This window comes from Leptonychotes weddellii, chromosome 10, assembly GCF_054177405.1.
Source record: "Leptonychotes weddellii isolate Sample4059 chromosome 10, ASM5417740v2, whole genome shotgun sequence".
In the NCBI taxonomy this organism is placed as follows: domain Eukaryota; kingdom Metazoa; phylum Chordata; class Mammalia; order Carnivora; family Phocidae; genus Leptonychotes; species Leptonychotes weddellii.
Window position 1 is genome coordinate 18,533,710 of NC_138378.1, and position 25,238 is coordinate 18,558,947.

Here is a 25,238-nt window from a genome sequence, read left to right on the forward strand (position 1 = left end):
ATAATTTTGACATTCACTACAATATAACAATAAAAAGAATATTCCAAAACTTCCATTTTTTTTACCTTAAATAGTGATAAAGATATAAACATAAACATTTCATTAACTCAGAAAAAGACCAGTCTACTTTCTGATACATAATGCTACCTATAAGTTATTTGTTCCTGCCTTCACACTGCTCTCCCCTCTACAAATCTAAATCAGATCAAGTCTCTAGATCTAAATGCCAGCTGACAGGAAACACAGAGGACAGAGAAACAACACAACTAGCACATAATCAGAAAAATTCAGAATGTGGAAGCACTCTAAGACAAACAACCCAGTTTCTTCAACAACAAAAACCCCAAAGAAATAAAAATGAGAGAGTAGGAACCTATAGTTTTAAGATAGGCTTAAGAACCTTGCTTGTTTTGATTCAATGGAATCAACCATAAAAAGAAAAAAAAAAGGAGGCATGCAAGGGAAATTTAAACACTGAATGGCTAACTGATATTAAAGGAACTGTTAAAATTTTTTAGGTATGATAATTGTACCGTGATTGTTTTAAAAAGAATCCTCATCTTTTAGAGTTACATATTAAAATATGTAGAGTTGAGGGCGCCTGGGTGGCTCAGTCGGTTAAGCATCTGCCTTCAGCTCAGGTCATGATTCTGGGGTCCTGGGATCGAGCCCTGCATCAGGCTCCCTGGTCAGCGGGGAGTCTGCTTCTCCCTCTGCCCCTCACCTTGCTCTTGTGCTCTCTCTCTACTCTCTCAAATAAATAAATAAAATCTGTAGGGAAAAAAATACGTAGAATTGAAATGAAAAAACAAGTCTGAAAAAAAATAAAGCCTAAAGTTTACTCACATTACATATAAATGGTAAAAAAGGTAAAATTATTATAACAAACTACCTACTTGTGTTATAATATAGCACATTATAGGATGTCTCATTTCTGTAAAACTATGTATAAATATATATAATAGGATTTCTAGTGAACTTAACTTTTTTCATACCTTTCTATGGTTTTTCATTTTCTTTTATTTTTTTATTTTTATTTTTTTTTGTTTTAAACCTAGGATCAAATAGTGACATGGTGTACTTCTGATATGGTTAAGTCTCCTTTGTTTCTTTTCTCTCTTTTTTTTTTTTTTTAGATTTTATTTATTTATTTTCACAGAGAGAGAGCAAGAGAGAGAACACATTTTCTTTTATTTTTATTTTTTAAAAGATTTTATTTATTTATTTGACAGACACACAGCGAGAGAGGGAACACAAGCAGGGGGAGTGGGAGAGGGAGACCAGGCTCCCTAGTGAGCAGGGAGCCCAATGCGGCACTAGATCCCAGGACCCTGGGATCACGACCTGAGCCCAAGGCAGACGCCTAACAACTGAGCCACCCAGGCGCCCCTCTATGGTTTTTTTAAAATAATAATCATGGTATTTTAGTAATCAGATTAAGAATGGGATTTTGGCAAGGGAGGCAGGGTACAGAATTCTTCTCCACACTGCTTCTCCATACTTGCTTAATCTGAAAGGTTTTAAATTTGCCAGGCAGTAGCCAAACTGCTATATCCATATTTAAGAAGTGGCTTGCTTCTGTACCTAAAATGCAAGTAATAACAGACACAGGATACAGGCTTCTCACAACATATTCCGTGAATTCCAGGAAGACATGGAACTAGAAGCAAGCTGCCTTAGACCAGGTAGATGAAGGCAGGCAAGTCAATGAGAGTGACCTACCTTGAAGTGAGCGCACAGGTGACCTTGCTCCACTGCTCCACCACTGCCGGGTGGTGCCTCCAGTTTGCCACCATCTCCTTGGCTGTTTTCCAGTAAGGTGGTGTTGGGAAGCACCGAGTACAAGCTAGTAACCAAACCTCAAAGAGAACACCGATCAACTTCTCTGCTAGATTCTCAGCAATGCCACCTTACCAACAAAAAGAAAACATCTTTGGCATACTTATTTTTAAAGAAAAACCTTTAATTCATTGATTCAGGATAAGTGGTCAAAAAATCAAAATAACTGCAATGTTAAGTTCTGACTTTCAAATAGCCACTTATTAAGTAGGAATGAGAAACTATTCTTAGGAGCTCCTATGAAGAAAATCATGACTACATCAACCAATTATCATTTATCAAGTTTTCAAGTCACCCTGCTTGGTTCTTATCAAAGATCTTTACCTTCAGCAAGTGGGACAGACACAGAGGAGAAGGGGAAGGACGAATGTCTAGGATGTGTGACTACTGGGTCAGTTTCTGTGCTGACTGGTTTATGCACATGACCTCACGTATTCCTCACATTAATTCTGCAAGATAGATATTTATATCTTTTACCAATTATCAATTAAACACATTTTGAAGAAGAGAAAACTTAGATGAGAAAATTTAAGTAACCTCCGAGTTTACAAAGTCAGTAAGTGAAGGAATCAGAGCAAATAAATACTCAGGTCTTTCTACCTCCAACTTTTGTTGTAAAACTTTCAGGTGTTTGAAAGCTACCCTTCGGGGAGAGGGAGACAAAGAAGGGAGCAAAAGGACCGGTGCTGTGCAGGACAGAGGCTCAACCATGAAAAACAGACCTGTTCCTCTGCTCTGAGCCCCGGAACCAGGGAGAAACCCAGTAGTCTGTGCTCTGCATAGCTCCACAAGGCAAACTTGGGATTAGTAGGAAAAGTTGTAAGGATGCATATTTCAAATAAGCAAAAATGAAGTTTCAACAATGAGCCCCAGAAGGGGAGAAACTGCCTGCGTTGAGTTGCTGAGATCCCTGGCATGGAGACTGTGTACCAAAGAGCTAATGAGTCAATGACTGGCTAGCTATCATCATAACAGACAAGGTATTCCTACTATGGACTCACTTTCAACAGTGGAATTCTGTGATTTCCTTTAGATACTTTCCTGGACACTGCATTTGTGCGAGATCACAAGTGCACACTTGCATGTCTGTAGTAAGAGACTACACAGATGAATAGGCAACAAGGGAACCTAGAACTAGAATATCAACTTACAATTTGTGTACACTGTGCTGTAACATACACAGCAGGGCCTCTAAAATACATTCTGAAGGCATAAAACTGGAGGCTTCTTAATGACAAGGTAATGAGTGGCATCCTGTCACATCTCCAAATAGAACCCTTAAGATTTTATATGTTTCATTTGCTGAACAAAATATCTTCTGTAGCTGTCAAGTTTTCAGCGTCTACTTTGATAACTACTTTGTAATCAGGTACAGTACTTACAGGTTCTACTTCAGTTAGTTGTTTCTTATATAGGCTCTATCTTAATAGACTAAACAAAACCTACTGTTCCTATCATTATCAAATATGCATTAACACACTGAGTCTCTCCCTACATTAGCAAAATCATCACTGAAAGTAAAATAACTTCAGGGCTTCCATTCTAAGACCTGTTAACCTTGGTTTGTCAAATGTCATGCCAAATTGTAAATCCCTAATGAGTCTACTACTCATTGAGTTTAAAGTGAACTGCATCCAGAGCTCAGAAATAAATTAGAAAAAACATAAACAGACCTTGAACAGTTGGTGGGGCTAGAAGTATGTCATTAATCTGCAGAAGAAACAACAGTAAGACTTCCCACGTTTCTCGTGCCATGATGGATGACTCACGGGCCAGTTTCTGAATGGCTCTCAGGACCTGTAAGCATAGTCGGATCTGACTGGAGCCCTGTTCCTGTCTGAAGAAGACAGACATATCACTGACAAGCCTTGAGGAGAAAAAGCAAAGGCTTGAGGACAGGCGACTTACGGACACAGCAAGCAATGGTCCAATGACACTCCCTAAGAGCATCAGAGGACAGGACAAGGTGCAGCCTCTTCATTTCAAAGATATTTTGCCACCATACAGTTTGGCATTCTGGGATCTCAACCTACCATTTCTATGAGAGCTTGAAAAGCTCCTGGGGACGGGGGGAACAGTAGAATGTAAGCTTCACCTCTGGATTTTCTAAGTCTAAAATGTGCCTGACACATAACAGGCACACCATTTTCTGCTGAGTGAATGAGTAAATACCCACAGCCCCTTCTGTTGCTCACAATGAAGCAGAATGGCCTTCGTATTCTTTTTAACATTTTTTAAACACACATTCACGAGAATTTAGAATGTGAATTTATGGTGGTCACAGTTCCTTTGAAGCTAATGTCTGCTAGAGAAGAGCCTATAGACCCAATGGAATATCCTCACAGGTCCCTGAAACTGATGAGGTATGGAGGCAACTGCCTCAGAAATGAGCACCCTGCTACTGCTGTTCTAATAAAAAAGGCAACTTAACCTAAGATGGGGGTTCCAATGGTTCCCAAGATACCCTAGAAAAAAGTTTTATAACTCTCTTTAGTCCACAGGACCATTTTTTCTCAAGAGAATAAAATAGATCAAAGTATTGGAGCTAGAGTTGAAGAAAGAGGTCCAAGCCCCAGCCCCTTATCCCTACTTTCCAAAGTGGACCACCTGAGAATTTTGAGAATAGTAGGAAACTCACTGCATAAATGAGTGGTGAGTTGGCCTCCAGACCTCCTATGTGAAACCTAAGACAAGTAACTAATATTACTGAAATAAATCTCGAGGACAAGTTTCTATATTATGACTTACATCACAAAGAACTGATAAAACAGAGCTTCCTCAAAAAATCCAGAAAATGAAGTGAGTGGCCTTACCACTCCCGCCCCAACCTGAGGATAGAAGATTCTCAGATTCTGGGCCATGGCCCAGAAAACCAGACACTTACCCTAAAGTTGCAAACAAATGACACCAGTAAGTTTTTCCTAAAGAAGTCCTACCAAGAGTAAAATGAGACATTCACCTAGGAAAGACAAAGACCCCCAAAGAGCAGGGAGACGTCCCATGTTCAGCTGGCAGTGAATCCAGCTCATGTGAAGCCATGAGTCTCAAGTTTGTGTCTGTTGCTCTGGCTACATGAAGAACAGTACAAAACTATGTAATAGCCCCAAATCTCATCTAGCCATACAAGAAGTCCAGAATAAGAAATAAGAATAGCTCTGGGGTTGACACTCTTCCAAGCTACTGATAAGACTCCAAGCCAGTAACCTAGGCCTACCCACTATTTCCAGGTACCTGTCTGCTAGTACAAAAGGAAACATCTGCTCTGTAGGTAACTGTAGCCTCACTACGAAGACCTAAATTTAGGAGCAGTGTCCAAGTTTCTAAAGCTAAGAGAAAAAGGATCATCTTTACTAAAAAATAAACAGAAAGGTCTACACACCAGAGATTTTCCTTTCCCAATGACCTGAGCCAAAGGCAGACGCTTAACAACTGAGCCACCCAGGTGCCCCCCCAACATTTTCAAAAAGAACTTATGATCTTCAGAAAAACTGTTCTTAGAACAAGGGCTGGTGAACTATAGCCCATGGGTCAAATCTGGACTACCACCTGTTTTTGTTGAAATTTTATTGGAACACTGCCATGCTCATTCATTTATACATTATCTATGGCTGCTTTCTCTACATCAGCAGAGTTGAGTAGTTAGGACACCATATAGCCCACAAATTTACTATCTGGGTCTTTATCAAAAAAGTTTGCCAACCACTGCTTTAGAAGAATATTATTTTTTAAACTACATTATATTTGAGCAATGAAAACCCTAATCGATTTTAAAAGATGATTCACTCTTCATTCCATTATGCAAATAAAAAGGAGATCAAACTGATAGGCGGGCGCCTGGGTGGCTCAGTTGGTTAAGCGACTGCCTTCGGCTCAGGTCATGATCCTGGAGTCCCAGGATCGAGTCCCGCATCGGGCTCCCTGCTCGGCGGGGAGTCTGCTTCTCCCTGTGACCTTCCCCCCTCTCATGTGCTCTCTCTCTATCACTCTCTCAAATAAATGAATAAATAAAATCTTTAAAAAACAAACAAACAAACAAAAAAACTGATAGGCAAAAAGAGAAAGGTTACCCCTGACTTATCTCTAGCAAAGTGGTAAAAAGTTTCTTCTGAGTGTCACTTTTTATAAAAACAACTAAGTAAACTTGATGACAATTTTGTGATCTGAATTAAAAAAAAAAACCAACCCTGATACTTCCAATAAAGGGAGAGGAGATCATACCTCCCAATACTTAGCACTGAAAATATTCAGCTCCCTAAGACACTGTTGGCCAGGAGAACTCTAGTACTCAGTTCAATATCCTCTCCAAAGAATGCACACACACTCTTGAGAAAACAAGCTAATGAACAAGGTACTCATGTTCTCAAAAGGGAAAAAAAGCAAAAGCCCAATTAACTCAAATGCCATTGATATTTTTTATCAATACAAATGAATTGAGCACGGAGAGGTGGTAAGAGTACAAAAAGGAAAGAAACACAGTGACAATACTACTCATCAAACTGTCCCATGCCCAAGGAAAAAGGTCAGTAAATTAGTCTCCTACATGGAGTGACAAAAGCATTAAAACTATTACACCATTTTAGAAGAGCCTGCTTAGACACAAATAATATGCTAATCATGGCCAACTACTTCCTATTACTACTTCTATTTGAAATCAATAAATAAGCAACTAATATTTAATTCACACCTAAAGTAATGTAAGGACTGCACCAGGTACTGTGGAAGCCCAAAATATGTACAACCTAATTCTTGCCTTCCAGATGGTTAGCTGGGGAAATGAGACACACACATTTTAAAAGATAAACAATAAAACAGTGAAGACATAAAAGAGTGACACAGGAAGTAACACACTGGTTCAGAAAAGGTATGATCACTGTGGGTCAGGATGGTCAAGTAAGGCTTCTTTTTATAAGGCAGGATTTAAGATGAACCAACAAAAGTGAGATGTGGACAACTAGGAGAGGGAGAAGAGGAAGAAAAAGACAAAAGGGCAGGTGAAGATGTGGAAAATCATTAAGGAGTCTTAAGGGAATGTATAATTTATGAGTCTGACCAATGAGCAGGGCTCATGCAGAATTAGCAGCAGATAATCTGGCTAGATTATAGCCAGCATTTCACACAAGGCAAGGAGTTTATATTTGATCCTACACATCACAGTTCTCAATGAGATTTTTTTTTTTTTAAAGATTTTATTTATTTATTTGACGGAGAGAGACACAGCGAGAAAGGGAACACAAGCAGGGGGAGTGGGAGAGGGAGAAGCAGGCTTCCCGCAGAGCAGGGAGCCTGATGTGGGGCCCAATCCCAGGACCCTGGGATCATGACCCAAGCTGAAGGCAGATGCCCAACGACAGAGCCACCCAGGTGCCCCTCAATGAGATTTTTTTTAAATTCAAATTTTACAAAGTAATCTTCTAAAACTCTTTAAAAAAAATTTTTTTGGGGGGGACACCTAGGTGGCTCAGTCAGTTAAGCGTCTGCCTTCAACTTAGGTCATGATCCCGGGATCCTGGAATCCAGTCCTGAGCTAGGCTCCCTGCTCAGTGGGGAGTCTGCTTGTCCCTCTCCCTCTGCCCCTCCCCTCTGCTCATGCTCTCTCTCACTCTCTCTCACTCACTAATAAATAAATAAAATTTTTAAAAAATAATTTTTTTAAGTATACTCTATGCCACATGCGGGGCTCGAACTCACGACCCTGAGATCAAGAGTTGCATGCTCTACCAACTGAGCCAGCCAGGTGCCCCCAAAGTAAACTTCCTTCTAAATTTAAAAAGTTAAAATTTATAGAGTAGTTTTTGGATGATTCAAAGTCCCTCACCAGCTGATAAAGAAAAAGCTGTAACAAGAACTTTTCCAAAAGGAAGCCTCTTTGCCTCTTTCAAAGATATTAAGAAATCGCTAAAGACAGGTTTTTCTTAAAGGAAATCCTCGTGATTGGATAAGAAACTAATTAATGCTTTCTTCTCCATTATTTTCTCTATTTCCCAAACTCTTTACAATGACATACAATCTTTTAGAACTGGGAAAAAAAATTTTTTTAAGATTTATTTATCTGAGAGAGAGAGTGCAACATGGGGAAAGCACAAGCAGGGGAGAGGGAGAAACAGACTCCCTGCCGAGCGGGCTTGATCCCAGGACCCTGAGATCGTGACCTGAGCTGAAGCCTGACACTTAACTGACTGAGCCACCCAGGCGCCCCTGGAAAAAAAATTTTAAGCCCAAATAAGGTACTTATCACATATTATGATATTTAAGATCTTTGTCTTAGAAGACAGGAGAAAAAAAATCAGTAACAAACTGTTAACATAATCTTTTGGCCTACTATGAATTTGCCCATAATTTCAAGTCTGCTTACTTCAATGTCTTCATTCTCTCATAGGAAAGATTCATTTTAAGGTGAACACTTAGGTGCCTAGAAAAGAATTATGATAGGCAAAAGTATGTTTTTTGAATGGAGGGGAAAGGTGTCATAGCAGTTTAATATCTAACAGCTATCAGATCTTAGAAAGGAAACCAAAAGCCTTTAGTGAACACATACTTGTTAAAAACACTTAGTAAGGGGCACCTGGGTGGCTCAGTCGTTAAGCGTCTGCCTTCAGCTCAGTTCATGGTCCCAGGGTCCTGGGATCGAGCCTGCATCAGGCTCCCTGCTCAGCAGGAAGCCTGCTTCTCCCTCTCCCACTCCCCCTGCTTGAGTTCCCTCTCTCACTGTCTGTCAAAAAATAAAATCTTAAAGAAAAAAAAAAAAAACTTAGTAAACATTATATAAGCCCATCTCTCTTATCATTCATATTAATACATTCTTTGAACAGTAATGAAAGTTACTTTTCAAAAGACTAACAATGAAATCAGCTCCTATTAATACAAAAAAGTAACATTTATGAATATTTTATTATGATCCTGATAACAGGCCAGACAGACAGGTATAGCTTACCTTGGTACAAAAAGATTTTGCAGGTGTTTTAGTATACTTTGAACATATAGATTAGGCTCTTTAATAACTGGCAATGGAATAGAATCTTTCGGCAATACTAGAGCCATAATCCAGTCTGTATATACATCAACACAATATTTTACAGTCTCTCCATCCAATGGAAGGGTCAGTCCATAGCAAATTACTTCCATTGTCCATTTCACCTAAACAAAAGAAAATATACATACAGAATTATCACACATCCCTACTATATTTCAGTAGACTGATTTAAAATATTTACCTCTTTTATTACCAAAAACCTCTCAAGTGACAGTATATTCATCTCAACTATGTATCATCAGATTTATTCTCAAGAATGCACTTTCCATGGATAAAATATACTCAGACAACATTTCCTAAGCAAAATATTTAAGAAGAAAATAAATTATTTATTTCTAAATATTAAGCCCATGTTGGCTTTTACCCATTAGACATTATTATTGTTTGCTATGTGAAATAAAAAGCAATTACGGGCCATCTTGATTTTCCCTAGAGGCTGGAGGCACAGAAATAGAAAATTTTAGCTATATTTCTTCTTTTAATTTGTATACAGGTATGTGTGTCATTTAGGAAATCATATACATAAATTCAATCATATTCCATTTCCAGATTATGCAACATTAACAAGCAACAGGAAGGAATATTAACTGCTCAACTCTTATTCTGTGACTTTTTCTGCCAAAGAAAATAATTAACATGGGAAGGTAAGAACAAACACAAGTGAGAAGGGACTTAAGCTGGGTAAGATCTTAACAAGGCACTTAGCTGCACTAAATGAGTGCTAGCCTCTTGACCCATCTGCATTACATCATAGAGGCTGAGAGAACTTGCTTAAGAAACTGCCAAACCATTGCCTGCAGTCATGAAGAATGAATACGATATGAGCAGAAAGGGAAAATAGCATAATTTACAAAAGAGGATGAAACAATATTCCAGATACTGTAGACTGGAAAGTTTCAGTGAATGCCAGACGAAACTGTGGGACAAAATTACTAAGCAGATGATCAATGAGCACTTACAAAAAGGAAGCATGATCACTAGGAACCAGCCTACTCAAAAAGAACAAGTCATGCCAGACAAGCTTCATTCCTTTACTAACAAGGTTACTATGAAGGCAGTGGACAATTGCATAACCCTGGCAATTTACAAAGCAACTTTCATAAATATCATCTAACCATCAAAATAACCCTGTGTGAGAGGGTACACTATCGTCACTTTATAGATAAGAAAAATGACACTTAGGAAGATTAAGCAATTTGGCCCAAGTCACTGGTGTGGAAATGGTAAAACTGAAAACTTGGGCCCTAGTCTTCCAGCTAGACATCTGAAGCTACTCTCACCATACTATCAATAGCCTTGTCTGGCTAGGCGGACCTGGGTTTTAGCAAGAAATGTGGTCAGATGCAGGATATCCTTTGGACAGGATGGAGACCTATGGCCCAGAGGAAAGTAGAATAGCTGTTTTTATAAGTGGTTGAGACACAAGATGAGAGAACACAGTGGGTTAATGCACGAAGATCATTTTGAAGAAGGTGCCCAGTGGCATGCCAAAGGCCCTGCTGAGATTTGTAACTTAGGAAAAGACAGAAAAACAGATTATAGGCTGACCATCTGTAGATATCACAAAGCTAAAATGGACAGCTAACTTGTTAGATAGAAATTCAGGATTCAAAAAGACTTTAGCAGTTTAAAACAAAAGTTGAATCTAATAAGATAAATACATGTAGAGAAAATTTTAAGCTCAAAAACAACTACAAAGACTAAGGGTAAAATTATGTAACAACAATGTAACATAGATAATATAATACAATATTATCCGCAACAGTGATAAACTTTAAAGGCTGTAACACCACAGTGAAGCTGGGACAAATATAGGAGGGTGGGAGGAATTTAACCACGCATAAGAAAGGATTTTAAAAGGGACTGCAAGTCCGTAATTGTCAGATGAAAAGACAAAGGAGAAAATATCTCTGGTGATATCTCCATAATAGTTCAATTGTATAATTCTAGAGGACACTGGATTCAAGGACTATTCTCTCGTATCTTTTTAAGGGTGGGGAAGGAGAACGAACAAGAGTGCAGCACAGCACCTCTATCCACTTATGTGCCCTCTCTTCCCAGGAGATAATTACAGACCCACCAGGAGGAGAGTGCACCAGGCCAAGCGCTGGACCTCAGGGTAAGTCTCTGCTAAGGTACTCTGAAGAGAGAAAAACGCTCCTCAGACTGAGAGGCTTCATCCTCCAGCAACCCATGGCCTGTGGAGGGTAAATAAACTGCCTTTAGAGCTATAAGCTTTAGTCTTGTATCCAGTCTTCCATGTAGATTAGGTCTAATCTCTCCTTCACCAGAAAGAAATCAAAAAGTAAGGGGGAGAAAAAGTGGGTCTGGAAAATAAGTTAACCCTAAGTCTGAAGGCTGTATTCCTCAAGTACAGAGACAAAGTTCTAATCCCGTATCTTAGCCAGACATCACACTAGCAAATTCCTGTATCCCTCCATTATCAGGGTCCCTTCATGACCTGCCCCTGAAAACTTCACTTCAGCCCAGTCACCTGAACCCAAGACCAGAGGACCACCTCCAGGCCAAGCCACTCTAGGAGCCCTTATCTTTAGGGACAGCAAACACAACCCCCATTCCAACCACTTGGGCTCACAGCCATATGCGCTTAGCTGCTCTGCAGCACTCTTAAATCTGAGAGTCAGGTAAGGATAGGCAGACATGGAGACACAGGAGGGCCTCAAGTTCAGTGCATATGTGAAGCCTGAAAACTTGACACAAGACAGGCCTTCAGTTATAGGCCATACTGGAGTAGCAATGAAGACCTTCCAAACACACCTCTGAATAAAAATCTGAAAATTGGGCCCAGAGCTTAGAGGCAAGGGCCTGACACTTAAGCCTCTGTCTTGGGCACACAGCTCAAGTAGAGAGTTGGGTCTGGCTAGTAAGGAGCCAGCAGCACAATGGTACAACCTATTCCTTGACCCCCACAAACTCTCAGTCCCAACCTTCAACCCAAACAAAGGTCAAAATTTTAAAAAGTTGTACTGCATTGGACAGAAACCCATTAAAAGGACAATGTCAAATAAATTCTTCAGTAACAAAATTATGTTTTCACACAGTAGAATGAAAGGAAGAAACACTTACTTCTTTGTCAGTTTTTAATAAACTCTCACTACCAGCCACTGAAGGGGTACCTAAGGCCTGCCCAAGGGGATGGACCACTGCATTTGCCACCTCTCGCCCAACGCTCTCTGGATAGCTGTGCAGCACACTCGTGTGGCCCTGATCATTCTGAATCACCAAATGCAGTGACCTCCACTCAGAGTACATCGTGCCGCTAAAGGACTATCCAAATGGCACCTGAAAAGACAAAACAGAATTACTGTTAAATTACACTGTTGCAAATTAATAAAAATAAGTAAAACACAGATTTACCCTACACAGTAAGATAAAGCAGCTACGAACACACTGCCAAGTAGACTGAGAAAAAAATACATCTAAATGTTTTGAGAATGTCCTAAAACAACCTCATGGCAAGATCAGGTAGGAAGGCAGATCCTGGGAAGCAGCTGTCTAAGCACCTCCCCAAAAGAGCCGCAGAAGCCCTGGAATGGAACTGGGACAGACGCCACTGTGCAGGGGGATAAAATTATCTGATTTGGTACTCATAGCAAGAGGGAGCCCTCCTCATTCTATGTTCCAGGATAGAAAAAGATAGCAGAATGAAGCGCCCTAAGTAGGAAAGGAAGACAAAGAGTTTACTCCAAGATCCAGATTTTTCAGTCAATAGTTTCCAAGTACCTATTACATGCTAGAAACATACCCCTGCAATTTCCCATCAATGTCCTCAAATCAGACATAAAATTCTTTGAGACTATTTCATTCCCTGCAGCAGTGACACACAAATTTCTAATAACAGTGTAGACTGGAAGTCACGGTGTTCTTCAGAAAATATATTAAGAGCTCCACTCACTGAGCATTTACTACGTGCTACTCATGCAATCATCAAAACAACTCAATGAATAGGAGTGCCTGGATGGCTCAGTCGGCTGAGCGTCCCGACTTTTGGTTTCAGCTCAGGTCTTGGGATCCAGCCCCACATCAGGCTCCACGCTCAGCAGGGAGTAAGCTTGGGATTCTCTCCCTCCTTTTCCCTCTGCCCCTCCCCCCACTTGTGTGTGTGTGTGTATGCATGCACGCTCTCGCTCTCTCTCTCCCCGCCTAAAGATAAATAAATCTTGAAAAAAAACCCAACTCAATGAATATTAATGAACGTTATCTCTATTCCACAGATGAAAAAGCTGAGACAGAGAGGTTTGCTACTTACCTGAGGCTTCAGAGCTATAACATGGTGGAGCTGGGTTTGAATCCATATCTGTTGGGTTCCAGGGACCATTCTCTTAACCATGGCATGTACTACCTTGTCCCTAACCTATACATTCTCCATGCATGTACTGCTTCACCCTGTGCTGTATATTCTCCATGAAATGATCTATGTCTACCATACAAATGAAAAACTTTCAGCCACAGAAAACATATCTGTATGAATACAATGTAAATGTTACAATCATAAACACCATGCTCATGAAGAGAATCAAGGATGGTTAGCTCTTTCCAATTAATTTCTGTTAACTTCCAACTTCTACTTGTTCTGAAATCTGTATGCCCAGCCAGCAGAGTTTAAGCAAAATACATGGGTACACTTAATCTTTAAAAAGTTCTATCCCTTGGGCGCCTGGGTGGCTCAGTTGGTTAAGCGACTGCCTTCGGCTCAGGTCATGACCCTGGAGTCCCGGGATCGAGTCCCACATCGGGCTCCCTGCTCAGCAGGGAGTCTGCTTCTCCCTCTGACCCTCCTCCCTCTCATGCTCTCTGTCTCTCATTCTCTCTCTCGCAAATAAATAAAATCTTTAAAAAAAAAAAAATAAAAAGTTCTATCCCTTAAGCTAATTTTTCTTCACACTGGGAAAGACTAGCATTATTCAATTTTATCTTAAAAAAACCTCATTCCAGCTCAACAAGTATCAGTATTTTTCAAGAGGATATGGCATTTGAGAATTATAGGCCTGCAGAACGACAATGAAACTCCTCAGCACGAAAGTCAAAGTCATTCACAGACTGGTCCCAAACTACATTTCTTTCACATTTCCATACAGAGGAACCTACCACCTTCTCTTCCCCTCTTGCATACCTCCCACCCCCAACCCTGCTCAAACTTCTCATCCTCTTTGGGAATCTGATGGACTCTGGACCCTGGTACCTTTCGGTACCCTATGAGATCTGATGTCCTCCTCTGGACAAAAAGGCCCTGAAAATGGGAAGGCAAGAGAGATGGGCCAGCATCTAACAAGGTACCTACAATGTGAAGGAAGGGTGGATTCGACTATTAAGATTCCCTCAGTTTCCTTGGGTTTATAAGGAATTTCCCCAAGGATATTCTGGTGCCCTCCCCAGCCCTCCCAAAATAATGGAAGGGGAAAAAGGGAAAGTTCTGATAGGGAGCCATCCCCATCAGGTGACAATTTATATTCCCACGCCACACATTTTTTTCTCACCTCTTCTAGTCAACATATATGCATACATATACATACAGTGCATACACAGTATAATACACATATACACACCATAAATAGTCTCTTACGTAAATGCACAAGAATATTATACCGCAGGGACTTTTGTTTTGTTTTAGTGTAGTTTTTTTTTTACCTTTTTCATTTTATTTGGCTTCATGTCCTGTCCAAATAATTCACTTCCCTAGATAGATAATCCATGTTGACAACCTAACATTTCCTCTTGTGTTTCTCTACCCTAACTCAATCATGTTAAAATAATATACATACTTGCATAGATAGGCATTGTATACTTTTCTCTGTTTTTTTTTTCCATTCAACAATGCCTCATGAACATCCTTCCAACTAATAATAGATTCTTTTTAATGACTGTGTAACATTCCATGGCATGGGTGTGGTATAACTTATTCAACCAGTCTCCTAATGATGTGTATTTCAGTTCCCATTTTTTGTCACCAGGAAATGATGCAATAAACATGTTTGTTCATATAAACACTGGCCTTTTAATTTCTATGGAACAAGTTCCCAAGAATGAAACTATTGGATCAAAGGGCATTTGTTTTTATTGTTAATAGGTCTTGCCAGATTGCTTCCCAAAAAAAGCTGTAACAACTTCCATCTACATTAGGAATGGATGCGAGCCTTTCCCTCCTCTCACTCCCCTTCTCCTGCCAGGAATTGCTTGCTTTTTTCTTTCTTTCTTTGCCAGTTTGATAGGTATGAAGTGAAATTTCATTGTTCTAGTCACATATTTCCATTTTGCAGCTTGAGTATGGCTTAGGTGGTTTCTGCCTCTCATCTCCTCTATCAGTGTTTTTCAAACTGTGGGTCATGAAATAAATGTAATGGGTAACACTTTTGTTTTTAATTACATGGAATAAGATATACAATAAAGGCATCACACATAGTAAGGTAAGCAATATTCTGTGAAACTTGTTTCACTTTTCATAAATGCATATTTCTGGGTCACAGTGTAAAATATATTTATTATGGGACTAGGTCCAAAAGTGTGAAAATGTAACCCTAAAGTGTTTATGTAGTCTCCCAGATTTCCTGCAAAACAACTGCTTATTTCTTCACACTTAAGTTTTATATTCATCTGGAATTCACTTCTCTGTAAGTGGTGTAGGAAATTTATTTTCTTGTACATGTACAGTCAATTGTGCCATCATCGTCTATTAAAAATACATCCTTTCCCACCAAACTGAAACACCAATTTGTCATATACTAAATCCTCATTTATAAAGGAATCTACTTATGAATCTGTTCCATTCAACTATTTATCTATTCCCATACCAATGCCATAATGATTTAAATTCAGTGGCTTTATACAATGTTTTAAGATCTGAAAAGGAAGCCCCCTCCACCTCCCCTATTCTTTTTCAAAACTTCATTGGCTGTTCTCAGAGCAAATTATTATATATGTATTCTTCTATATAAAATTTAAGATGATTTTATACAATTAAAAAAATAAACAAAACCTTGCTAGGAATCTAATTAAGATTGATTATTCCACCTTCCCAGCCTCATCTTCTACTGACACTTTCCAACACGCGTACCCTTCCCTGCAGTTATGGCCAAAAGGACTACTGACAGATCACTCAAACCCAACAAGGTTTTTCTGCTCGAGCTACTCCCACTGATTGCACTGCCACACCCCACCTTGATCCACTTTATGAAGTACTACTCCTTCGAGGAATAGCACAAATGTCCTCCCTTTGGTAAGGCTTTTCTACACTCCTCAAATCACCCCTCCTCCATGTGCGTATTTCAGGCTGGTCATATCAAGCTTCACATTAACTTATTTGTTAGCCGTGTAAAGATATCTTCGCCATAAGGGTATCAACCTTTTCTGAATGGAAACCTCACTTCCTAAATCTTTGAGTAATTCCTAGCATGCAGTAGATAGTAAATAAATGTTTCAGAATGTTAAGGTTTACCAGTGGGAAACAGGAAGACATTAGAAAGTTCCCTTTATTCCACTGAGATGTCCAAATTTTGCATGCCACACACAAATAAAATTGGAACATGTCCATTTGTTTTATGCTATTAATTTTTTTTAAGATTTTATTTATTGTTTGAGAGAAAGAGTGAGAGAGAGAGCCCGAGAAGGGGGAGGATCAGAGGGAGAAGCAGACTCCCCAATGAGCAGGGAGCCCAACGCGGGGCTTGATTCCAGGACTCCCAGATCATGACCTGAGCCAAAGGCAGATGCTCAACCAACTGAGCCACCCAGGTGCCCCTATACTATTAGTTTTTTAAAAAGTAGTTAGATGGTTTCCAAATATCTAAAGAATATTTAATTAATATTTAGCATGCATTCCAGACAACACACTATTGGAGGATAAAAACGGTTTCAAAAAAAATAAAAAAAGAAAAGTTAGCTTTCAAACTCCATTGCACACGTAAGAATCATGGAGGGGTGGGGCAGGGGTGGTGGTGGTGCTGCTGCGTATCTCCAGGCCCTATCACTAGAAACTGAAATTCTGTATAGGTCTACATTGGGACCTGGGAATAAGCATTTTTAAGAAACAGCTGCTATCCCTCCCAATTCTGAAAAAAGACAGTATTATTCTTTAAAAACAACAACAATACTGTGAAAGACCAATCAAAACAGGTTTAATAGCTCTTAAATTCTTAAAAACTTAAATGTAAGAAATTTTAATTCTTTAAATGTATTTTTAAATAATTAAATGTAAGAAAATGAAACGTGTAAAGGAGAAAGGTATAGAAAAGATACAGTGAAAAAGTTTAACTTAACTATTAAAATGTATGTAACAGAAAAAAACATGCTAAATTTTAACAAAATATACAGACAAAAAGTATTAAGACAAAGATGTGTTATAATTACAGGCAAATTAAATAAAACAATGAAGAGAAAATAACACTGGAAACAAACATGAATAAAAAAAACAAAGCAAAGCAACAAAGATATTGTTTTGTACCTATTAAACTAGCAAAACAAGTGATAAAACTCAATTCTGATTAGGAGATAAGGCCAACAAGACACACTCAAGAATTTAAGTCAATGGTTTTCAATACAGAAGAACTGCCGCCTAGAGGGCATTTTAGAAATATTAAGTGCACTTCTGGTTAACACAATGATTGGGGTGTGCTATTGGTATTTATGGGCAGAGGCAGGAAATCTAGACATCCTGCAATGCAGGAGACAGTCCTGCACCAGGAACAATTATGCTACTTTTCACATGACTATCAAATGTCTGCCAGAAAATCATTCTGTCCTTAACTGTCTAAACCTAGAAATGTAACTCCATTTTATACAAAAATAAAAAATATTTTGTGCTATTTTAATATACACTGAATTTTCCAGTAATGCAATTGTGTAAACTGCGAAAAGACTGGACCTTTTATGTTTAGAACCTTACCATATCAAGAATTGTTAAAAAAAATTGTTGACCATTTCACAAAAATCACATCACCGAAGGCCATGCCACTGGTGGTATCTGAGCTGCTGATAGCACACACTGCTATCGGGAACACAATCACAAGAACTACATACACACTTCTGTAGCCCTTATTTCAAAATGTCAAATATACAAGAAAAGAAAGTCTCTTCAATAAATGGTGCTAGGAAAATTGGATAGTCACATGTAAAAAAAAATGAAACAACCCCTATCTTACACCATTCACAAAAATGAACTCAAAATGGATTAGACTTAATTGTAAGACATGAAACTCCTAGAAGAAAACATAGGAAAAAGGTTCCTTGACATGGGTCTTGATAATGGATTTTTTGGAAATCATACCTAAAGCACAAGCAACAAAATGAAAAATAAATGGAACCACATCAAACTGAGAAGGTTTTGCACAGCAAAAGAAACCATCAACAAAGTGAAAAGACAACCTACTGAATGGGAAAAAATACTTGCAAACCATGTATCTGATAAGGGGTTAATAACCAAAACACACAAAGAACTCATACAACTCAATAGCAAAAAACCCCCAAATAATCCAATTAAAAATGGGCAAAGGATCTGAACAGACATTTTTCCAAAGAACATATATGAATGGACAACAAGTACATGAAAAGGTGCTCAACATCATTAGTCATTAGGGAAATGCAAATTGAAACCAAAATGAGATTTTACCTCATGCCTGTTAAAATGGCCATCGTCAAAAAGATACAATAAATGCTGGCATGGATGTGGAGAAAAGGGGACCCTTGTACACGGTTGGTGGAATTGTAAACTGGTACAGCCACTACAGAAAAAGGTATGAAGTCTCCTCAAAAAATTAAAAAAGAACTAGCATATGATCCAGCAATTCCATTTCTGGGAATATATCCAAAGGAAATGAAAATGCTAATTCAAAAAGATATCTGCACCCCCACGTTCATAGCAACGTTAATACATGGAAACAACCTAAGTGTCCACTGATGGATGAATGGATAAAGAAGTTGTGGGGGGGGTGTGTGTGTATAATGGAATATTACTTAGCCATAAAGAAACAAGAAAATTCTACCATTTCAACAACATGGATGGACCGTGAAGGCATTATGCTATGTGAAACTAAACAGAGAAAGACAAATACTGTATGATCTCACTTATATGTGGCATCTTAAAAACAAACAAACAAAAAAAACCCCACCAAAATTAGAAAAAGAAATCAGATTTGTGGTTACCAGTGATGGGGGCTTTGGGGAGGGGAAATTGGAGGAAGGTGGTCAAAAGGCACAAACTTCCAGTTACAAGATAAATGAACACTAGGGATATGATGTACAACATGATGACTAAAGTTAACACTGCTATAGGACATACAGGAAAGCTGTTAGGAGAGCAGATCCTAAGAGTTCTCATCATTAGGAAAATATTTTTTTCTTTTTATGTATCTATAGGAGATGATGGATATTAACTAAACATATTATGGTAAGCTATCCGAAAGACATCGTGGAAGTTCAGAGGACAAAAGATTACTTTTGACTGAAAGAAGGGCTGAGCTGGAAAACAACAGGATAAGATCAGGGAAGAATGAATGGGGTATTGAAGGAAGGTTACGATTTTAACAGAGATAAGAAAATTAACTGAATAAGAGTGAGAGTAAAAAGAGGCGGGTAGAAAAGAAAAATATACGAGGAAGGGCGCTTGCTTCAAGTAGCAACAAACAGCACCAGAAACTAAAAACCTAGAGTGGCAGAAAAAAAAGCTGTATGTAGAAGGGATAAGATTTCAAAGATAAACGGTGACCAATTTTGAAAGAGTATGAATGCTAGGATTGGAGATTTATAATTAATTCAGTAAAAACTGGGGCAGAGAATGAGAGAATATTAACTTTATCATAGAAATGATACAACAGAAACTAGAATTTCGTCTAAGTGTCCAAGACAGGCTGAAGGGACAATAGAAAAGTAAACTCCAGTGTAGCTAATATACTGAGGAGGGGGAGGGAGGGAAGGATGAGGACGAGGCAGGGAGGCCCAGGCACTGCAGTGAGAAAAGAAGACATAACTGAAGTTAGATAATTAAGGGCTCTGACTGCTAAGTTAAGGATCCTCCCCAGATAGGCTCAGTCAGCTAGCACCCTGAGCTACTAGCAGAGAAGTCTCCAGAAGTAAATATGACAGGAGGAAGGAGATGATGATGACAATGCTCCCCTGCAGATCACTTAATTTCTTCCCAACTCTATGTGTCCATTTTCTAGGTAATTTCCCTGGAGGTTTCTATCATCAGGTGACCGTGTGCTGGTAACAGCTTATGGTTTGTAGGTACTACCCGCAGAGTAATATGAAGGTTTGGTCTAATTGACAAATTACCAAAATGATCGATATGGTGGCAGTGGTAAATGCACTGAGACCACAGCCAGACATTAATTACATCAACTGACTCAATCAATATTTATAGGGAATAATAACAGTGAATAAATAAAATCCCTGTTCCCAAGAAGCTTCAAGTCTAATTACAGAGAAAAATTTTTTTAAAACTTCATAAAGTAAATCCAGACATCAGTTATTTCATGAAACAAATTTATTACACACCTGCTATGTATCAGGTATTGTCCTAGGTATAGGTATGCAGATATAAACAGGACACGATGGCTGCCCAAGGGAAGGTTTCATAGTGAGGAAGACAAATCTATGACAACACCAGAGTACTGCAGTATTCAACATGATTAACTGACATGGTGAGTTTTGAAGTCAGCATCAAACAAGAGAAAAACATTGCCTGATAACAATGTACCTTTGTAAAACTGATCATTTTGAAAGAGCTTTCACATGTTATTTCATTTTATTCCAATAACAAGCCTAAAAAGTTCAGTAAGACAAAGGTACTGGACACACTAGGTGAGGAAACAAAAAAGGCTATAACTTGCTCAGAGTCACATCAAGTGACAGTAGAGCTGGGACAAGAAACTCCACCTTTTGCTCCAAAGTCCAGTGCTCTTCCCTTTTGTTCTGACTCCATACCTCATCATTATGACCTTGGACAAGTCACTTGGCATTTCTTTGTCATAGTTCCCTCTTGTGCAAAACAGGGAGAACACCTGCAGTACCTACCTAAAGTAACTCAGGGGAAGGATCAAATAAAGTGACATTAAGTCAACATACTTTAAGATGTACAAAGGCAAGGTAAACATTATCAGGCATGCCTTGTTTCTCTTAGGAAAAATAGGACACAGGGTGCCAAAACACTGAGTAAATAAATGAACCATGCTGGATTTTAAAGCACACATTGCTCTCAAGGTCACCCATATAACTTTATGACGAATAAAGACAAAAGGATTATAGTTCACATTTCTGTTGTAGTCCCATTGACCCTACAAGGCAAATATCAATCAAGTTTCATCAGAAAGGAATGTATTCACCTATACACCAGATTCTGTTGGGGATCCTATCAAACACCTGAATCACAAGAAAGACAGACATTCCTCCCTAAAAGGGTAAATAGGTAGTTTCTGCTAGTCTGTTTAAAAAAAAAAAAAAAAAGCAGGAATACTATGAATACCCTGCCCGCCCCCCACCAGCACCACCACACTTCTCATCTTTTATGCCTTTTATGCCTGCTCTGTCCAATACAGTAGCCATATCCACATATAACTACTTACATTTAAATTAGAAATTCAGTTCCTCATTTACACTAGTCACCTTTCCAGTGCTCAGTACTCACATGTGGCTAGGGGCTACCATATTGGACAGCGCAGATACAGAATAGCTCCATCACTGCAGAAAATTCTACCCAGCAGAGCTGCCTTAGATACTATACTTCTATTTTTATTACAACTCTAACTAGACTACAGACTCCTTGAGGACAGAGTCTGTGTCTTATTTATCTTGGTATCCTCAATATATAAAGTACATGTCACACACCAAGCATTCACTATACATCTAATTGAGTATCTCAAACATAGCAGACTACTCTGTCATTTCCCCAACCCCAAAACACACACACACATACACACACACATACACACACACACACACAAACACAAAATAACAACAAACAAGACATCCTCTCCCGTGGGGCATGGAGGTGGAAGGAAATACTGCGTGCAGAGGAAGGAACCTGCTTTCTAGCCCTTGATGTGCTAGAACCCAACCATGTAGTCTTGGGTAGTCTTTCTTCACCTCTAACCACTTAGAATTAAACTCCATGTACTTTAATTTTAAAACTTTAATCATCTTGTACCAAAAGAAATCATGTATTCTACCCAAAAGGTCTTTACACATGTCAGAAAACACATCTGCTAACAATGATGAATATCTCAAATTAAACAGAATCCATTTCTAAGTCTCAGGCTATCTTGATTGGACCCACTTTTGGTCTTTAATGAACATGTGAAATATTTCACCTTTACTTTGGATATCAACTACAGAGTAAAACATCAGGCTTAAAGATTGAGTTTCTTCCATGCGCCAAGGCCAGAACTGGATACTCTGTCCATATCTGATCAGAGAGAAACAAGGGCAAGTTTCTTCAGTATCTGAATTTAACAAGAATTGTCCCATCAGTTTCTCTATTACCCTTAGCCTAAAAATTGACAAAACAGTCCAAAACAGAACCAAGAGAATCTTTCTATAACAATCCTTATCCTGTAAAGAATGTCTTTTATAAAATGTATATATTTTTATTTAGTCCACATACTTCACCATATTTAACTGCTATAAAAAAGATCTTTATTGTCCAAAAACCTCTTCATAATGACCTTCACATACATATTCATTCACTCATTCCCTTTTATAAACTTTACATGGTTTGACGACCAGCCAAGAACAAATATAATCTGAATGACTGGCCTGCCTTTCTTTAAAATCTGTAAATATGTTGGGCAATAGCAGTTTGGGCATTTTACAATAAATATATACTAAGTTTGTCAAATCCTCTGACATCAAGGTTTTAATCTTCTGTCGGGTCTGTTCCGACATAAGTACTACTTATGTCATCTCTCCTAATGAACAGGATGAACTACTTACTAATAGCCAATTCCATCTACTAGCATTTATCAAGTACCCACAAGGCAGTAACATTTAGTAAATGACAACTAAACACTATTTTGGACAGCAAGGTAGGGAACATATGCAAAGGCCTAAGGACAATTAAAGGTCTCCACTGCAGAACTGATTGTATCTGATTATGATAAAATCCGATTTTAAGAAAAATCAACCAGTGTTGATTACATATCATCCTACATAGTGCCTTGCCAGTGTGAGAACTCAATGTGTTTGTCCAACTGCTGGATGGATAAATTAATGAACCTAACTAGAGTGTTTCTAAGCAAAAAGAACAAAACTCTATAGGCTAAGAACTACCAAACACCTCTTGCAAAAATGGAAATAGAGAAGAATCTGTTTACAGCATTAAGTCTATGACATAGAAGAGACTCAAACATGCCAATCAGTAAAAGCTGTATAAGTCTATATCAAAACACTGGGCGGAACAGAGATCAAAAAAATAGTTCAAGGGGCGCCTGGGTGGCTCAGTCGTTAAGCGTCTGCCTTCGGCTCAGGTCATGGTCCCAGGGACCTGGGATCGAGCCCCGCATCGGGCTCCCTGCTCGGCAGGAAGCCTGCTTCTCCCTCTCTCACTCCCCCTGCTTGTGTTCCCTCTCTCGCTGTGTCTCTCTGTCAAATAAATAAATATTAAAAAAAAAAAATAGTTCAAGTTGCTCATAATCCAGTAGAAGAGACAGAAATGTGTTGCATTTCTGTCTCTTCTACTGGACATAGATAAAGAATTGGTAAATTCCGTTATGATGATGCTAAAGAGCATATAAGAACGACCCAAGGTGGTTGAGTGTCACAGACATAGGCATCCCTAAGGGCATGTTGGGAGTTAGGCAGGCAGAGACTGGAAGAAAAAGCTCTGTGCACATGTATAAGAGAGAGCAGAAGTGTATGCGTTTGGGTGGAGTGGGGACAAAGCATGGAGGATAGCCTAGGCAGAAGAACAGCATATGCAAAGATGACCCAGAAGTTAAAGACACTAGACCTGTGAGTACTGTATATCCAGGAAAACTGGAAACTAACAGTTTTACATGAGATGCATACACTGTAAAGGTACAGCAACTCAGAAATCCTGCAGAGAAAGTTACTTTCCATCTCCAAGTGGCTTTCAAAGTGGGGTAGTCACTGGGCCTAAAGATACGATCTTTGCAAGTGGAACTCGAATTTTTAACAAACTCCCAGATGATTCTCCTACACACTTAAACTGCAGACTCACTGAAACGTCTTCTGAGATACAAGACTGCCCACCCCAGCAGTTCCCAAAGTTTGCTACACACTGGAATCACATGGGGCGCCTTAAAAAATACTGACGTCTGACTCCCCCGCTTCCCCCAAACATTCTGATTTAATCGGTCTGGGTCTGCGGCCTAAGCTTCAGGAATCTTTAAAAGGGGCTCCAGGTGACTTTAACATGCAGCAAAGTTGGACAACCACTGACCTGGAGTCAGGCTGCCTGGGTCCAAATTACCAGCTATGTGACCTTGGGCAAGTAAGTCACCAAACCATTCAGAGCCTCAGTTGCATCGTCAGTAAAATGGGGATAACCATCCTACCTTACAGGCTTGTTGTGAAGTTAGATGTGGTGAACGTAATGGCCTGGCACAATGCTGGCGTGTAGTGAGCGCTTAACAAGGGTCTGCTGTTTATTCTCGTTATTAACTCTTCCTCACCCGACTGTCACTGTGCAATGGGCAACATCGTCCCCACTGGACGGCAGCAACTCAAGCAACCCTTCTGCTGGACCAAATTCCTCGCCGGAGTTGTCTAGCTCCGCTCCAGACCCGCCCCCTCCCCCAGGTTGCCAGGAGAGCGCATCGCCCGGCCCGGGCAGCTCCCAAGAGCTAGACCCGGTCGGAATAGACCCGATAGAAGCCGCCGACTCCCGCCACCACCGCCCCCCCCCAAGCCCCGAGTCAGGGCCAGGCTCCACCGGACCCTGGGGGTCCCCGAGAAAGGCAGAGACGTGCTTCCGAAGGCAGGGCCCTTGGGGCACCCGGGCCCGAGAGACAGAATTGGCCGTTCCGGGACCGCCCGGAGGGGAGGGAAGGGGAGGGTCCGGCCGCGACAGGGAGGGCCGTCCGGTTACCTGAGGCGACGGGCGGGGCCCGCATCGCTGGGGCGGGCGCCGCTGCCGCTGCCGCCGCCGCCGCCGCCGGCCGCGCTCGGCCTTCCGCCTCACGCCACCCGCGCCATAGTGCCGGCTCTTTTGCTGCCCAGGCCGGCTGTCCTCAGGCGGTCGGTCCGTCCACCCGTCAGCGACTCTCCGAGGGCGCCCGGGGGACGACGAAGGCCGGTCAGGCCGGCCGGCTGAGCTCTGCTCTGGCAACTTCCGACTGCCAGGGGCGGCAGCGTCAAATAACTCCCCGAACCGAGTGGACCACCGCGCGTGCGCGGCGTGCCT

At 40.1% G+C, this 25,238-nt stretch overlaps 1 protein-coding gene across 3 annotated transcripts in view; it reads right to left on the reverse strand.

Moving 5' to 3' along the window:
- Positions 1–25,191, reverse strand: part of RALGAPB (Ral GTPase activating protein non-catalytic subunit beta) — an 84,918-nt gene extending 59,727 nt beyond the window's left edge. For 2 of the 3 annotated variants that reach the window (XM_081832790.1, XM_081832789.1), the window contains exons 1-5: positions 24,924–25,191; positions 11,957–12,172; positions 8,771–8,973; positions 3,513–3,676; positions 1,723–1,909 (exon numbers count right to left, since the gene is read on the reverse strand). In XM_081832790.1, the coding sequence (XP_081688916.1) occupies positions 1,723–1,909; positions 3,513–3,676; positions 8,771–8,973; positions 11,957–12,142 (740 nt within the window). In that variant the 5' untranslated portion in view covers positions 12,143–12,172; positions 24,924–25,191. Of the gene's footprint in view, positions 1–1,722; positions 1,910–2,163; positions 2,289–3,512; positions 3,677–8,770; positions 8,974–11,956; positions 12,173–24,923 lie in introns of those variants that run through there. The other variant, XM_081832791.1, reaches the window with a different exon arrangement.
- Between the last annotated feature and the right edge of the window lie 47 nt (positions 25,192–25,238).